This window comes from Manihot esculenta, chromosome 7, assembly GCF_001659605.2.
Source record: "Manihot esculenta cultivar AM560-2 chromosome 7, M.esculenta_v8, whole genome shotgun sequence".
NCBI lineage: Eukaryota > Viridiplantae > Streptophyta > Magnoliopsida > Malpighiales > Euphorbiaceae > Manihot > Manihot esculenta.
The window spans coordinates 33,442,925-33,460,417 of record NC_035167.2 but is presented as its reverse complement, the minus strand read 5'-3'; the positions used below and the strand labels follow the sequence as shown (position 1 = coordinate 33,460,417).

At 30.7% G+C, this 17,493-nt stretch overlaps 2 protein-coding genes, 1 long non-coding RNA gene and 1 pseudogene across 5 annotated transcripts; 3 read left to right on the top strand and 1 right to left on the bottom strand.

Moving 5' to 3' along the window:
* The first annotated feature begins 260 nt into the window (after positions 1–260).
* On the top strand, positions 261–939 carry LOC122724010 (uncharacterized protein At3g28850-like). The gene is made up of 2 exons (XM_043958173.1): positions 261–790; positions 873–939. Exons 1-2 carry the CDS (start codon positions 261–263, stop codon positions 937–939), a joined length of 597 nt encoding a protein of 198 aa, XP_043814108.1.
* A 4,196-nt stretch (positions 940–5,135) lies between these two features.
* Positions 5,136–6,648, bottom strand: LOC110619297 (annotated as a pseudogene).
* Positions 6,649–6,771: 123 nt separating this feature from the next.
* LOC122724024 lies at positions 6,772–10,148 on the top strand. Of its 3 annotated transcripts, XR_006351200.1 has the most exons (7): positions 6,772–7,484; positions 7,820–8,340; positions 8,521–8,713; positions 8,797–8,898; positions 9,156–9,229; positions 9,463–9,507; positions 9,605–10,148. It is a non-coding gene; the product is annotated as an uncharacterized LOC122724024 (long non-coding RNA). The 3 variants fall into 3 exon arrangements; XR_006351199.1 differs by having other exon boundaries at positions 8,797–9,229; XR_006351198.1 differs by lacking the exon at positions 9,156–9,229 and having other exon boundaries at positions 6,780–7,484.
* Positions 10,149–11,798: 1,650 nt separating this feature from the next.
* Positions 11,799–12,527, top strand: LOC110619081 (uncharacterized protein At5g39865). The gene has a single exon (XM_043958172.1). It carries the CDS (start codon positions 11,799–11,801, stop codon positions 12,525–12,527), a length of 729 nt encoding a protein of 242 aa, XP_043814107.1.
* The last annotated feature ends 4,966 nt before the right edge of the window (positions 12,528–17,493 follow it).

Below are 17,493 nucleotides of genomic sequence, written 5' to 3'. Positions count from 1 at the left end.
TGCCATTTTTTCCCAATTGGCTCCATCGTTTTTGCAAATATTAATATTAAAAACCCATAAATAATTAATTACCATAACTTCAAATCTTTCCAAGCAAACATACTATATATATAATTACTTTCCTTCTTACTAAATCCAAATTTAGAATAAATATTGAGAATAACTAATATTTTTAAAGACCTCCGAAGATTTCCAGTCCTACTTTGTAATCCTAACTAGTCTCATGTCTCTTCCATTCTCTCTCTCTCTATATATCTCTAATGTGGCTAGAGTGGCTCAGATCACCAAGTAGGGCTCACACCTCCCCAAGACAGCCGCCGGAGCCACCTTCACCAAGGTACTTCTCCTGCTTATCTTTCAAAGATATCAATGCCATTCTAGAAGAAGAAAATGGATCCAAATCCCAAATCCCCAGAAGACCCTCCATTTTCCACCGCGCCTCCCCACTCCACCGCCACCACCGCAACCGCTCTAAAACATTCATAATTTCACCACCTCCTAACCAGGATGACCACAAGATCATCCTCTACTTTACCAGCCTCGGCGTTGTTCGCAAAACATTCGAAGATTGCAGAACCGTCAGATCAATCCTCCGTGGATTTCACGTCCCAATTGACGAGCGAGATTTGTCCATGGATGCCGGGTATCTCGACGAAATACAGATTATCACTGCGTCCAAAAAAGTTAGGTTACCTGCAGTTTTCTTAGGAGGGAATTATGTTGGTGGGGCCGAGGAGATCAAGAAGATGAATGAGAGTGGTGAGTTGAGTAAGCTGCTTGGTGGGTTACCGTTTGTAGGAAACAATATTAAAATTAAATTTAATAGCGTCTGTGATGTTTGTGGAGGGCTGAGATATGTTCTTTGTGCACAGTGCAATGGCAGCCATAAGATCTACTCTGAGAAGCATGGGTTTAGGACCTGCGCATCGTGCAATGTAAACGGTCTGATTAAGTGCGGCCTATGTTATCCCGTGCAATGTAAACAGTCTGATTAAGTGCGGTCTATGTTATCCCGTGAAGCAGCGACATATGTCAACTTAGCCCTCTATCCACAATAGGAAATATAGAAATAAAATGATATTAGAATGGAAATAGCAGGTGTTTTTTCTTTTGCTTATTTTCTATTTTAGAAAAAAATGGAATACAGGAAAGTGGGGATCTTCCTATTTGGGTTCTTTTATTTGATGGGATTTGTTTGATTAGATGTTTATAGACTTTGTTTTTGCCACAGATGTTTATATACTTAGCAGCAAGTGTTTGATGATTTATGAATTATTTGTGAAACTTATAAATCTTTACTTGTTGATTTTTGTTTATTATTTTTCTAACAAGTCCCTGTGATACTATTTCTCCTTTTTTTTTCTCTTTTTCTTTGTTTTTTGCAAACATAAGCGATTTCTAATTTCTATTACATAAAAGGGAAATGCAGTATTTCAGTCATACACCATACCTATTGAAGAATATTCAACATAAAAAAAACAAATCATGGATAGCTACTATAATATGCTTTAGAAAATATCATTGAGAAAATTATTAACTTAAATATATATTAGTCAAATTTATAAAAAAAAATTAATTTAAAATTAAATTTAACATGCTTTATTATAAAAAATTGAATAAGTAAATAATTTTAATTTTTTTTTTAGAATGGGCATTAAAAATTGAGAGACTAGAATATGAGAGTTCTCTCAAATTCACTTAAATGCACTTACCAGATTAAATCGGTGAGTCCAATTTTAAATTCTGTTTATATATGTATATATATATATACATAAACATATCTTAAACGATCATTATTTTTTATTATTTCGATTTTTGATGGGATGAGCCGCTTTACTGTTGACTGTCAAATTAATAGACACAACTATATTTTCTTATTTATCGATAGTTAATTGACGCAAATCGTTTCTAATGGAGAAGGAGAAATAAGAAGTTAGGTTTAAAAAAGAGGAAAAAGCGAGAGTACCGAGTTACAAAAGAAGTACAGAGGAAAACTTACATTATTATATATATTATAAAAACATGTAGAAGTATATAAGAAAATTATTATATGAATTGTTAATCTGAGAAAAAAAGTCGTTAATTAATAAAAATATTCTGTGGTAACTCGTTAAAATTTTAATTAAAAAATAATAACGTTAGGAGAGAAAATTTTTATTTATAATATTTTTAATTTGAAAAATATTTTAAATATTCATAAAGATTATGATGTTTATTTTCTTCTCTTTTTGCTCCTGGAAATTCATCAGATTTAGAGTTCTTCATATGGAACCCATTTTCAAAAGAAAAGTTTCTGATGTAAAAATAGATAAATTGCAAAAATACAAGTTTGGTCTAAATAGATTCTCTTGGCCTTTGACAAAAAAGAAAAATAGCTCAAGCATAAAGCAGACTCTGCACTATTTTTCTGTCAAATCACACCGACCATAATAATTCTATATTTGTTAAACAATAATAATAATTCAATAAAATTTAGAGATTAGAATATTCATCTATAATAGTGCTCTGTCCAGGGAGGGGAAAAAAAATATCACTTAATAGAAAAAACGCATTAATTATAAAAAATATATTAAATTAATTTTAATATTATAAAAATTTATTAACTAATCACTCTATTAATCTTAATAATTAATTATTTTATTATTTAATTTTTATAATTTTAAAAATTTTATTAATTAATCTCTTAAAATTTTAAAAGTATATTAACTAATATTTTTATATTACTGATATTTTTAATTTTTTATAATACTTAATAATTAAAATTAATAAAAAAATTAATTAATATATTTTTAAAAATATCAAAAATATTTTATAAATTAATTAATTAATTTTCTCGTAACATATCAACTATATAAAAACCTTTTTAAAACTCATATGCATTGAGATTATTAAATAATCTCTCTGATTAAAAATTTTTCGAAATTTTTTTTAAAAGGTAAAATTATTCTATAAATACATTTTAATTATTCTATAAAAAAAGAGACAGAAGACAAATTATTCTTGCCCGTTTCCCGGAAAATGGCAGTCTCCTAGTGGCTAGTGCCCACAGATTTTTTTTTTTTTAAAATAAAAACAAGAAAATTAAAAGAAATACTTGCATCCGAAATTCATGAACAAGAGAATCAAAGGAACAATCAAAGGAATCAATGGCAGTCTCCTAGTGTCTAGATAACGATCGATCTCAGCCTGAACTTGCCTGAACTGATAAACGACACTCCATCCCATAGCAAGCATATAAAGATAACTTTTATCTTTGCAGCTTTCAACCAAATCAAAAGCTTCTCTTAAAGCTTCTTCCATGGCTTCCAAGGGTTCTTGTGTAGCTGGCAAGTTGATTAGGTCAGTGGATTTCAACTTCTCTAGCAAGTTACTGATAAGCCTCACGTGCTCGGCGAGCTGCTCGCAGTTTTTCCGGTGTGTGGTAGCGTTTCTTGCGGCTGATATGATCATGTTTGCTAGGCCTAGAGCATCGACTCCTGATGCTTGTGAAATGCTTGCCATAGTTGCTGTGATATAAAGAACTCTGTAGAGAGAAAAAGAGAAGAGGATATGAACTAGAAACTGTCTATGATGTTTAGCATGGAAGTGGAAGTTTATATATGGAAAAGGGAAGAGTTTTTTCTTTTATTTTTATAATACTAATACCGAATATTATAAAATTTAAGTTTAAATAATTTATAAAATGAGTTTAAAAATTAAATTTGATTTTGATTTATTTAAAAATTGAGTTAAATTTAAACAAGTTTTTAATGAATTAAATTTAGTTTATTTACCTCCTATTTTTAATGTATATATGGTTAATTATTTTTTTAATAAAATTTCACTCTAAAAAATCAAAGTCAAAGAGTTATGTTTGGCCTAGGGCTGTGCAATCGGTTAGTTCAGTTTCGAACCGAACCGAATTGAAAAAATCAAAAATTGAATTGTAAAAATATTAAAAATCAAAAAAATTGATTATAAAAATATAATCAAATCGAATCGAACCGATAAAAATCGATTTGGTTCGATTCAAACTGAAATCTATATTTTTTTAAATTTTTTTGCTTCTAATTTCAATAGAATAATTCAATAAATGTTTCACATAAATTTATCAATAAAAATTATCTCAATATATAAGGATAATATTTAAAATATAAATTCATATAAAATTTAAAAATATAAATCAATTTAGTGTTTTAAATAATAAAAATATATATAAAATCGGTTTTTCGGTTTTTTGATTATTTAACCCGTTTAAACTGAATCGAATCGAAAACTAAATAAATTAAAAAATATTAACCGAACCGAACCGAACTTTCCTATTAACCGAACTATTAAACTGAAATCGATCGGTTCGATTCGGTTTTTCAGTTCAAACCGACTTACGCTCAGCCCTAATGCTTGCTGCTCAAAGTTCTCCTCTTGCCTTAGTGTTGTGCTCTATGCCTCAGGTTAAAAACATTAGGTTATTATGCATATCAATAACGACTTGCTGATAATTTTTATTAATATTTTATTTTTTTTTTGAAATTAATAATAGTTTATATTTTTAAGAGCACATACGGTATACATTTAAAGTGTAAATTTATTATATTGTGATTTTTCAGCTTTATTCTGGTAACGTTTTAAACATAAAATGCTTGACATTTGAGCGTAATTTTAACAAAATGTAATTTTTTTAAAAAAAATATTTCCGATTCTATGAAATAATTTAAAAACTAAATGTAAAATTTATAATAAAAAATAATATATTAATATAATTCAAAATATTATATTTTTTTATCCTATAATTTTTATTTATTTTATTTTTTATATATATTAAAAAATAATTTTTTTATTAATCTTTTTATTGTACTCATCTTAAAAATAACTTAAAATACGGTTGATATTGAAATTTTAAAAGAGAAAGTTACTTATAATATCAATGAAATATAATTAATTTATTAATTAAATGTTAACAAAATTATATTTAGTAATTTAAAGAAAATAAAATGGAATCGTAAAGATCATATGTATTGAATTTTTTTTAATTACCCAAAACAAGTCACCATCTCATTTTCTTTTTAAATAAAAGAAATAAAGGTTAAAGCCTCAAGGGGCCGCGTGACTCATGGGTTTTAACTTTCTTTTTTCTAGTGTAATTTCCTTCTTTCTCTTTTTTTTTTTTTTAAATAAAATTTTCTTCTGGTCTAAGCAAATTATCCATAAGTTTCACATAATATTTTCGTAAGTTATTTTCCTCCCTCTTTCTTTTCTCTTTTTAAACAGATGAAAAATTCTTTTCTTTCTATTTATATTTTATTTCCTATCTCATTTTCTATTAATTCAAACATGATACAAAAAAATTCTTGATTTTTTTGATTTCTTTAAAATTCTTCTTGTCTTTTAAATGGAGGAACCAGGATTCTGATAAACCACTGATTTAGCTTCTACAGTAGCTGCTCCAGAATCCAACCAAAGATGCAAATTAGCATCAATGAGCCAATAAGAAATGCCATCACTAATACCAACTTCGATCACATGATTCCTTCCCATCCAAAAGAAACCCTAAAAATGGCGTCAAATCGAAGTCATAAGCGGGAAGATCAAATGCACCAATAGCCACTGCAGGTTTCCAAGACAATGGATTAATCCCGCCGGAGAAAATAACCGGAATGGAACTTCTGAGGCCACAAACTTCCCATCAAATTGTCACGAAAACTTCTCAAAATGCTCCATTACGGCGCAATGTAGTCAAATTGTTCATTCTAATGTAGGTAATCAATGGATTAGAGTACCAAAATTCGTCGTTTTCGTGAAAGGACACGTACAATTCAAAACGGCTCTGCATGTGTTGGCCGGAAATCTCACTTTCCTGAAATGAACATCGGAATCCCCTTCGATTGTAAACCAATAGCCTTTACTGTTACGAAATGAAGAAATCGGAATTATCAAATCAGCCGGCGATTCATGTACATCGTTCGCTCTAAATCCTCCCATTAGGCTTTGTTTTTGAAGGAAATTGCTTATGTGAGCACCCTCGATTAACGGAGTCTTAACGGCGATATCCTTGTAAAAGAATAGGGTGATGTCGACATGGTAAACGCCGTTGTAGACGTTATTAACGACGTTTTCGAGCATGATAGTGAATGTTCCTCTTCGCGAGAAGAGAGGAGTAACGAGTAATATCCTTTCTAACTGTCCAGGTGATTCCAGAATCCGTCGGCTCGGCGGTGATGGTGCGGAGGACTTCAGCTCCGCCGAGCCACAAGCCACAGATGCGATCATACTTGTCGCCGCCGCGGGATTTGAAGCGAAACTCGAGAGTGAGGTGGAGCCAAGGAGGAGGGCAGCCCGAGAGTGGAGAGTAAGGGGTGGAGTAGGGAGGACGGTTGACGGTGTTGGCGAAGGTGTGGTGAACAATGTGGAGAGCGCATGATGGGGTCAAATGATCAGATGGTAAAGGATGAATTAGTTCAAAAAATTCTCTGTACTTGGGTTGGAGAAAGTGGGTCTGGATGTCGCTGATGATTGCCTGAAGACATGGTCTGGAGATGTTGAGAGTGAAAGCGGAAAAGCAATGGCTGTGAGGAGGAGAAGCAGAAAACAAGTTCTTTCCATTTTCAGTTCTCGTGCTGGGCACTGAAGAAACTGGAGCAGAACCAAGGTAGTTGCTTGTTAGTTATATCCTTTAGAAAAAGAAGATGGTTCCAACAATCTTAAATATCATATAAAAATTTCTCTAGAATTAACAGAAGGAACCAAAAACCTGTTTGCTTTCTGGGTTTCTGTTCTTATTTCAAATGAAGGATTGGACCTGCAGGGTTAGCAACGGTGGCTGAATCCTCTCAATTTGGATAAGGTTGCAAGTTCCGGTCTCTCCTCCCTCATTTATAAACTCTAAAATCAAACGGGGATGTGGACATAAGCAAACAGTCATATGATTGCCAACTCAGGACAAACATTTAGATAGTAACAGTAGAATAAAGATAATCCTGCAGAAACATCAGTTTCCTTTCGTGCAGATAGCTCTAGAAACCACTAATTCTTGGCAACAATGGATGGGGACATAGTATTAATGGTGGGAGACTCATGGGCAAAGATAAATTTAGGAACTAGAGATGCAACCATAGCTTAAATCATCTGCAGAGAGTATGCCATGAGTAACTGCAATAGTCCTGGAGTAGCAAATGGATATATCCCTGTAAATCAACCTCTGATTAGTGTTTGATTCACCAGGAAAACTAGCTTGCTGCGGAGATTGTCAATAGTCCTTGACATGTTATTGCCATTAGACCATGTCTCCAGAAAAGCATGAGAAACATTTGCAACAATTCTTCCTGGTATTGTTGTAGTGATCATGTTCAGAGGATACTTCCTTTTAACAATAACTCGTTTAAGCAACTCTCCCCTGTCATTTAACACCTGAATTTCCTTGTTTACCTTGATTTTCAATTTAACAAATTTTCAATTTAACTAGCTAGTGCAGCTAAAGGACCATCTTACAATGAAAGATCTGCCTTACGGTATGTCAGTTGAATATTCTCGTATGGGTCAAGATAAGACATTTTTCTGGTAGTCTACTGTAAATCTGAGACAATTTTAGTGGCACTAACATTGTTTTAGGTTCTTGGGCACCTTTTGGTGAACCATCTGATGGAATTTCTCCTTTATGGGGGACGTTGAGAAAAGGAATGGCCCCTCTGTGACAAACAATTCATTGTTTTCATGAAATGAAATTGTCTTGCATTCCCCCCCCTCCCTTCCCTTCCCTTCCCCTTCTCTGTATTTGTGTAATTTCTTTGTTGTTCCATGCTGTTACATACTTACATTATGCCTTTGTCCCCCATATTTTTTACAGGAATGCTGTGCAAACTGAAAATGCAATTAACAAGCGACAGCTGCAAGTGGCCAATGCCCCTCGAGTGAATGAATCACCATATTTAAGAAGTCGTTTCTCTGTTCCAGAAGCACCTTCTGAATCTGGAAAGGCTCCACCTAGATCTGTAGCCCCACCATTTTCGCTTTTGCCTTCTCCCCCTGTAAATAACTCCATTCAATCTCCTCCACTGGAACCAAATCCGGCACCCTCTTCTCCCCCTGCAGTTGTTTCTCTTCCAACTCCACTGGAACCAAATCCCCCTTCTGCTTCACCTAATGGTTCTGCTTCAAATCCTCTTCTAGTTCCAACTCCTCCATCCTCTAATAATCCTAGAAAACCTTCCTCATCAAAAAAACATGTTTCTATAATTGCTGGTGCCATAGGGGGTGCTCTACTTGCCATGTCCATTGTCATTTTCTATGTGTATAAAATTAACAAGGCTACTGTCAAACCTTGGGCCACAGGATTGAGTGGGCAACTTCAGAAAGCATTTGTAACTGGTAATTCTTCTTCCCAAGTGGAAAAGTTATATTTTGTACGAGGGTGTGAGGTTTCAAACTTCAAACCATTTTACATGTGCATCTAGAGTGTAAGCTGCTCCACATCTTTCTTCCATATGGTGTGTCCGTGTTCAACCCTTTTTGGCTGTCTACTTACATGACTCAAGATTTGCGTTTCAGGTGTACCGAAGCTTAAAAAAGATCTGAGCTTGAAGCAGGCTGTGAAGATTTCAGTAGTGTAATTGGTTCTTCACCAATTGGTACACTGTACAAGGGAACATTGTCCAGTGGCATTGAAATAGCTGTGGCCTCAGTTGCAGTAACATCTTCCAAGGATTGGCCTAAGCATTTGGAAGTTCAATTTAGGAAGAAGGTACTTTATGAGCTAATCACATTGAACTATAAGGACTTATGATGCAACCTCGTTTTCTAATTCCTTCAGATATTTTCTTTCAGATTGAGACATTATCAAAAGTGAATCACAAGAATTTTATCAATCTTTTTGGATATTGTGAGGAGGATATTTTACTTCATTTCTCTTCTCTTCAATTCCTACTGGTAAATGTGAACAAACTTGCATGGTTTCATTGCTTTATGGCGTTTTGAATTCTAACTCTGATTGTGAATAGTAGTTTTAGTTCATTTTAGTCGTGTTTTCTTGGAGAAGATAGATATATTATTTAATAGTGAATCGAAATTTCTATTGGTGTCGATAGTGTTTTAGTGATTTTGGAGTGTTTTCTTTGTGAATTTTCTTTTTCCTGTTTTGGTAGCTAGAGTACATGGAAAGCTTATTCAATTTATTGACTTTCTAGCTGTGTTAAAGATGGTTGCGACGAATCAAGCAAAATAAAGAAGAAATTAACGTGCTCGACATTATTCCAATCTGGTCATTCCTTTGCTGATTTTTTTTCCTTCTTTTTTGGTGTAAATTATATTCAAATAAATCTCGGGCAATGAGTATAATGTTTCCATGTTTGTTTACAATGAACAGATTTTGAATCCCTGTGTACCAATGGCGCTTAGGCTCTCTGGCATTCTAATATCCTTTTTTACAATCTATTTTGTAATCGATTTCTGATTGGAGATCACTGACTATAATGTTTTCTTTTCTCTTCTCAGGTGAAATTGTTATCGTTTATGAACGGAAAGTGAAACTCCTCTATGGTGATGTTCAGTCCCTTTTATCTCACATTTGTTGAAGTTAAATTGCAATTTTCAGTATCATCTAGGTTAACAGTCTCTACTGTGTGTTTATTTGCAGATGATGCAATCCATTAGCTGGGTAATTGCACGAATTTCTACATCAAGAAGGAAACGAAACCATTCCTCGGTTTTCTTTTTGGCTTTTTGTTTTTAAATTTACAATTTCCTTCACTCAGCTAATTTTAAATTATATGGTGTCCGCTGACTCCACATCCTACTGTTCCTCCTAAAGAGGTCACCTCTCCTCTCCTTGAATCAGCGTATTTTAGCACACTGTTTCACTAAACCAGCCCGCTATGTCGCAACCATTTGAGAGGAATTGTTTATTTCTACACAATTTAAGACCAGAAGATGTTAAGAGCCGATGAAGGCCTTACCGTTCTGTCCACCATTGTTTAAAATTTCAATTGTTGGATGTATCTACCCTTGCAAAACAAACATTAAAGTGAAAAGCAAAGGAGCCTTGGACAACATACTGCATATTTTGCAGGAATGCAGGGATATTACGTCTTATTGGAGTAGCTAACCTGATGGATCTGCCACCTCTGTTCCTTATTGATGATTTATGTGCATATGAATATAGAGAGATCTATTATCCAGCACCTCTTCTGAGTTGTTCCTGCACATGCATTTGCTCATACATATGGCACAGGCAATTAAGTTCCATAGTCGTAAACAGAATTTATTGGAGTTCTCCACATTAGTTGAGAAAAATTATTTAGGGATTGGCAGATCTCAATGCACCCCACTGGCAACTAGTGAACATCTCCGAAATCAAGAAATTAAAAATATTACCATGTGCAGCATTATTATTTTTTCCTAATTGGCTCCATATTTTTTGCAAATATTAATATTAAAAGCCCATAAATAATTAACTACCATAACTTTAAATCTTTTCAAGTAAACTTGACTATATATATAATTACTTTCTTTCTTACTAAATTCCAATTTAGAATAAATATTAAGAATATCTAATATTTTTAAAGACCTCTGAAAATTTAAACTAATGATGAGTCAAGCATTTGATCAGACACTCCATTGGCCACTAGTGAACATCTCCGAAATCAATGAATTAAAAATATTACCATGTGCTGCATTATCATTTTTTCCTAATTGGCTCCATCTTTTTTGCAAATATTAATATTAAAAACCCATAAATGATTAATTACCATAACTTCAAATCTTTTCAAGCAAACTTGACTATATATATAATTACTTTCCTTCTTACTAAATCCTAATTTAGAATAAATATTTCATCTCTGAACATCCCCGAAACCAAAGAATTAAAACTATTACCATGTGCTGCATTGCCATTTTTTCCCAATTGGCTCCATCTTTTTTGCAAATATTAATATTAAAAACCCATAAATAATTAATTAACATAACTTCAAATCTTTCCAAGCAAACTTGACTATATATATAATTACTTTCCTTCTTACTAAATCCAAATTTAGAATAAATATTTCATATATCTGTACATTCCCGAAACCAAGGAATTAAAAATATTACCATGTGCTGCATTGCCATTTTTTCCCAATTGGCTTCATCTTTTTGGCAAATATTAATTTTAAAAATCCATAAATAATTAATTACCATAACTTCAAATCTTTCCCACCTAACTTGACTGTATATATAATTTCTTTCCTTCTTACTAAATCCAAATTCAGAATAAATATTTCATATCTCTGAACATCCCCGAAACCAAAGAATTAAAAATATTACAATGTGTTGCATTGTCATTTTTCTCAATTGGCTCCATCTTTTTTTGCAAATATTAATATTAAAAACCCATAAATAATTAATTATCATAACTTCAAATCTTTCCAAGCAAACTTGACTATATATATAATTACTTTCCTTCTTACTAAATCCTAATTTAGAATAAATATCTCTGAACATCCCTGAAACCAAGAAATTAAAAATATTACCATGTGTTGCATTGTCATTTTTTCCCAATTGGCTCCATCGTTTTTGCAAATATTAATATTAAAAACTCATAAATAATTAATTACCATAACTTCAAATCTTTCCAAGCAAACTTGACTATATATATAATTACTTTCCTTCTTACTAAATCCAAATTTAGAATAAATATTGAGAATATCTAATATTTTTAAAGACCTCCGAAGATTTTTTATCAGACACTCCATTGTTACAGTTATAGAATCCCTTTCTTTCATAGCATCAAAAGCCCAGTCCAGTCCTACTTTGTAATCCTAACTAGTCTCTTCCATTCTCTCTCTCTCTCTCTAATGTGGCTAGAGTGGCTGAGATCACCAAGTAGGGCTCAAACCTCCCCAAGACAGCCGCCGGAGCCACCTTCACCAAGGTACTTCTCCTGCTCATCTTTCAAAGATATCAATGCCATTCTTTTAGAAGAACAAAATGGATCCAAATCCCAACTCCAAACCCCTAGAAGACCCTCCATTTTTCACCGCGACTCCCCACTCCACCGCCACTACCGCAACCACTCTAAAACATTCATAATTTCACCACCTCCTAACCAGGATGACCACAAGATCATCCTCTACTTTACCAGCCTCGGCATTGTCCGCAAAACATTCGAAGATTGTAGAACCGTCAGATCAATGCTTCGTGGATTTCGCGTCCCAATTGACGAGCGAGATTTGTCCATGGATGCCGAGCATCTCTACGAGATACAGATGATCACAGGTTCCAAAAAAGTTAGGTTACCTGCAGTTTTCTTAGGAGGGAAGTATGTTGGTGGGGCCGAGGAGATCAAGGAGATGAATGAGAGTGGTGAGTTGAGTAAGCTAATTGGTGGGTTACATATTAAAATTAAATTTAATAGCGTCTGTGATGTTTGTGGAGGGCTGAGATATGTTTTTTGTGCACAGTGCAATGGCAGCCATAAGATCTACTCTGAGAATCATGGGTTTAGGACCTACACATCGTGCAATGTAAACGGTCTGATTAAGTGCGGCCTATGTTATCTCGTGCAATGTAAACGGTCTGATTAAGTGCGGCCTATATTATCTCGTCTGATTAAGTGCGGCATATGTTATCCCAATAAAATAATATTAGAATGGAAGTAGCAGGTGTTTTTTCTTTTGCTTATTTTCTATTTTAGAAAAAAATGGAATACAGGAAAGTGGGGATCTTCCTATTTGGGTTCTTTTATTTGATGGGATTTGTTTGATTAGATGTTTATAGACTTTGTTTTTGCCACAGATGTTTATATACTTAGCAGCAAGTGTTTGATGATTTATGAATTATTTGTGAAACTTGTAAATCTTTACTTGTTGATTTTTGTTTATTATTTTTCTAACAAGTACCTGTGATACTATTTCTCCTTTTTTTTCTCTTTTTCTTTGTTTTTTGCAAACTTAAGCGATTTCTAATTTTATATTACATAAGAGGGAAATGCAGTATTTCAGTCATACACCATACCTATTGAAGAATATTCAACATAAAAAAAACAAATCATGGATAGCTACTATAATACGCTTTAGAAAATATCATTGAGAAAATTATTAACTTAAACATATATTAGTCAAATTTATAAAAAAAAAATTAATTTAAAATTAAATTTAACATGCTTTATTATAAAAAATTGAATAAGTAAATAATTTTAATTTTTTTTTTTAGAATGGGCATTGGAAATTGAGAGACTAGAATATGAGAGTTCTCTCAAATTCACTTAAATGCACTTACCAGTATATATAAGATAGAGTTATATAACAAGATTCTAATGATTCGTGATTCTTGATCAATTAAGTCTACCCATGATAAAAAAGATCTGTTCAATGTGATGATCCGTTTTCAAAATGACATCGTCCTTTTATAACTGGTCAAATCTCTTATGACACTTAAATTATCGTTAAAAGATATTATACAGTAAATCTCTATTATGTTTATATATGTAAAATTTTTTATCTATTACTAGTTGGATTTAAGATTATCTAATCAATTTTATTTTTTTTTATAATATACCAACTAAGTAAATATAGAGTTTAAGGTATATATTTTTACACTTACACTTATCTATTTTGATAAATTACAGATTTAACATTTAAATGGTTGTACACACACATCATCTATCTCACTTTTTTCATTTTATAAAATAATATATTAATTTCAGTTTTTTTTACCATATCAAAATTAAATTAGTCCAAAATCAAAACTAAAATAGTCATTAAATTATTTAAAACTTGAACTATCTTAATTCATTTCATTATTCATCAAATTTAAAATTTAGGTTTTAACCAGACCAGACTTTGGAGAGATCTTATTCAATGGAAGTCCCATAAGACGGAAAAACAATGATGACCATGTGCGAACCACATTGATATATTATGGCAAATGAATCAATCATTTGCTTTTATAATTTCATGAAATTCTCATAATCCTTTGTACGAAACACTATATTATATTCTCTCTATTTTTTTAATTATCTATCATTTATAATTTTTACAATCGATTAATAAATATATTAAATTTTAATAAAATTAAAAATTAAAAGTATAATTGGAAAAAAAAGGGAATTTCCTTTTATTTAAAGAAAAATGTGATGGGGGCATGTGGTGGGAGTAACATAATTTGACATTTATAAATTTTTACTTATTGATTTTTATTTATTATTTTTCTAACAAGTTTATGTGATACTATTTCTTTTTTTTTTCTTTTTTTTTTTGCAAACATAAGAGATTTCTAATTTTTATTACATAAAAAGGAAAATGTAGTATTTCAGTCATACACCATATCTATGGAAAAATATTCAACATAAAAAAAAATCATGGATAGCTACTATAATATGCTTTAGAAAATATCTTTGAAAAAATTATTAACTTAAATATATATTAGTCAAATTTATAAAAAAAATTAATTTAAAATTAAATTTAACATACTTTATTATAAAAATTTGAATAAGTAAATAATTTTTTTTTTTAGAATAGGGATTAGAAATTGAAATATTAGAATATGAGAGTTCTCTCAAATTTACTTATCAGATTAAATTTGTGAGTTCAATTTTAAATTTTATATATATATATATATAAACATATCTTAAACTTTTTACCCTCAAAACCAAAAACTTGAAAATTAGAGGGTATATACCTACATCTCTCACATTATCTATCATATATATATACATACAGATCTTAAACCTTTTAACCTCAAAACCAAGAACTTGGAAATTAGAAGGTACATATCTACTTCGCCCACATTAGCTATCATTCTCCCAAACTCTGTGTCAAACTTTCTTTTGAATTCAACTAATTTATTTGTAGAAAAAAAATATTAATAAAAATAAACTAAAAATTTAAAAATCCCATATTTAAATTTTTCAAAAAAATGTATAATAAATTTCTTTTTTTATATATATTTGATTTATGGTAAAATTAACATATTTATTTTTAAAAAATAAATATATATTAATTTTGACAAATAAAGACAAAATAATGTGTTACTAAGTGATAAACTCAACGCTCAGAAAATACACGTTTCATTGCGTAAATAAAATTAAAAGTTCAAGTTCTGATAATCTAAATCCTGAAAAGTATTTAATGCATAAATAAATATCATATGATTCATAAATCACAAAAAATCAAAAGTTCAAATCTGATAATCTAATTTATTAAAAAATAATCTAATGTATCAGAAGAAAATAAATCAGAGAGTCGAGAACAAAAAGGAAATTAAAAAAAGAAAGAGAATGAGAAGCGAAAGGCCAAACACAGCCTTATATCCAATAACTTGATCCATAAAGGCACAAAAGACTGACCCACAACAATGAGTCGCTTGGTCTATGAAATGAACCCTAAGGCTAATTTGTGTTATGAAAATGGTCCACACCCAAGGAGCCCAGGTCTAAAAACTCATCCTCTCCCTCCTACTTTTATTGTATCAGCTCTTGCTTCTGATTTGGTTTAATGATATCATATTTTCCTTTAAAAAAATTAAAAATTAGACCATTTTAACTCAAAATTGATTTGCCTTGAATGTAACTCCGATTAGATTGAAGTTGATTTGGTCGGTCTGATTTTTTTATTTTTTATTTTTAAAAGAGACAAATTAAAGATCCAACCAACATATTGATACAAGTTTTGGTGGATAGAGATTAGAGATCCCACCATTTCCCTCAATAAGAAGCAAACGCCCATGACTCAGAGGGTCCGACCACGAGCCATGTTCCATCCACTTCACCCTCCAAGGGGACCACCTTTATTTTCTCGAGCTGGAGATTCTTATTATTTTTTCAGATTATACTTGACATATATATTTAAGAATTTTCAATTTTGTTATGTAAGTAGCTTATGTTTATTTTATTCTAAAAAAATAATTTTTAATATTGTACACAAAAAAAAAATCTTACATTATTGTTTTCTGTAAAAAATTACAAGAAATTTGTGTGATCAACAAATACTTGACAAACAATGCAACACTGATAACTTTGAATTAGGACTTGTTTGTCGATTTTTAATAAAAATTGACAAATCGAGCTGAAATGAACATTCATAAAACAATAATCACTCAAATTAGTTAAAAAAAAAAATCAAATTTTTTTTACATCGTTTAATGTTTCTGCATAATGATTAATAAAATAATTAAATTACTTAAATTGTAACAAAAATTCTTAATAATTTAACTAAATTACCATTAACCTTACACACTTGAAATTAAGAATCGAGCTGAAAATGAACTTTCATAAAACAATAAGCAAGTCATTTTAAACAAAAGAAAATCAAATTAAATTGATTGATAGGTTGTAACCTGCGTTTACACTTAATTTCTACTGAAATATTTACAGATGGTTTTTCAAAACTAAAGAATATCTTTTTTTTTAATTGGACTGCTTCAACAAAAGAATATGGTGACTGTTTTTGTTTCTCTCAAGTAAGGGTCAGTATGATAGAGCAATTATTGAGAACAACAGTTTATAATTAACATAATTTAATTATAAAAATACCAAAAATAACACAATAGTCTTTTCCAAATTGATTTTTTCAATATTATATAAATTAATACTTTTCTTAAAAAAAAAAAAATTCTAACCCTCTAATTCTAAGAAGGTGACTACTGGCTATTGATGCAGCCATAGAATATGAAAGATTCTTGCTTTGTTGTTGTTGTCGTTATTATTATTATTTAACTTTCCTCTCCTAATTGCAATTTCAGTAGGAAGACTTTGCTTTTAGATTTGAATTGTATGCAGAAAAAAAAAATCTGAAGATGTTAAAGGACAAAAGCAATGAATAAGCTTTTGTAATAAATAGTGTTTTCTGGAAGTTTGCACACAAAAATCTTTAAAAATGTTGAATTCGATTTCACCCTTATTTCTATTATGATTAGCTTTAGGAAAATGGATTATAATGATATCCTTGCATATTTAATTTTTCATAAGCTTTAAAATACACAAATTACATGTTCATCCCTCGTATTGGCCTGAATATTCAGGCTTTATTTTAATATTATTAAATAGGATTTTTTTTTAAATTTTTTTATAATATTAATACTTGATTTTAGGTGTACTTAAAAAAATTGTGAACATATCCTATAGGCTGATTTTCAAAATTTCAAAAAATTATGAACATATCCTATAGGCTAATTGTAGAACATCATAGTTATATAGCACTAAAAGTCTCATCAAATTATTATGATTTTAACAATAATTTAATTCTATTTCTCAGCTATATGTGTTTTATAAAAGAAAACTTGTTGGTAGTAATTTTAGAACATCATTTTTTCTGAATTTTTTAATAAAATATAATTATTTGAAAAAAATACACAAATTGGATGTAAGATTGCCTCTTCTAAATTGGAATGATTATTAATCTATTCTTTTTTGTCCAAAAAAATTGACTACATCAAAATTTATAGTAAATTTAACTAAATTGATTTGAATGAGAAAAGAAATTTTAATTGAGTTTTTTTTTTCTTATTTTATACTCATTTGTAGACTTCGACAAAGTTATTTTTAGTATTTAA

What these genes read in the sequence shown, in the direction of transcription:
- LOC122724010 (XM_043958173.1), top strand. Translation starts at nt 261, where the DNA reads ATGTGGCTAGAGTGGCTCAGATCACCAAGTAGGGCTCACACCTCCCCA. An exon ending in AAGCTGCTTGGTGGGTTACC is followed by an intron (nt 791 to 872) that starts GTTTGTAGGAAA and finishes CTTTGTGCACAG; the next exon opens with TGCAATGGCAGCCATAAGAT.
- LOC110619081 (XM_043958172.1), top strand. Translation starts at nt 11,799, where the DNA reads ATGTGGCTAGAGTGGCTGAGATCACCAAGTAGGGCTCAAACCTCCCCA.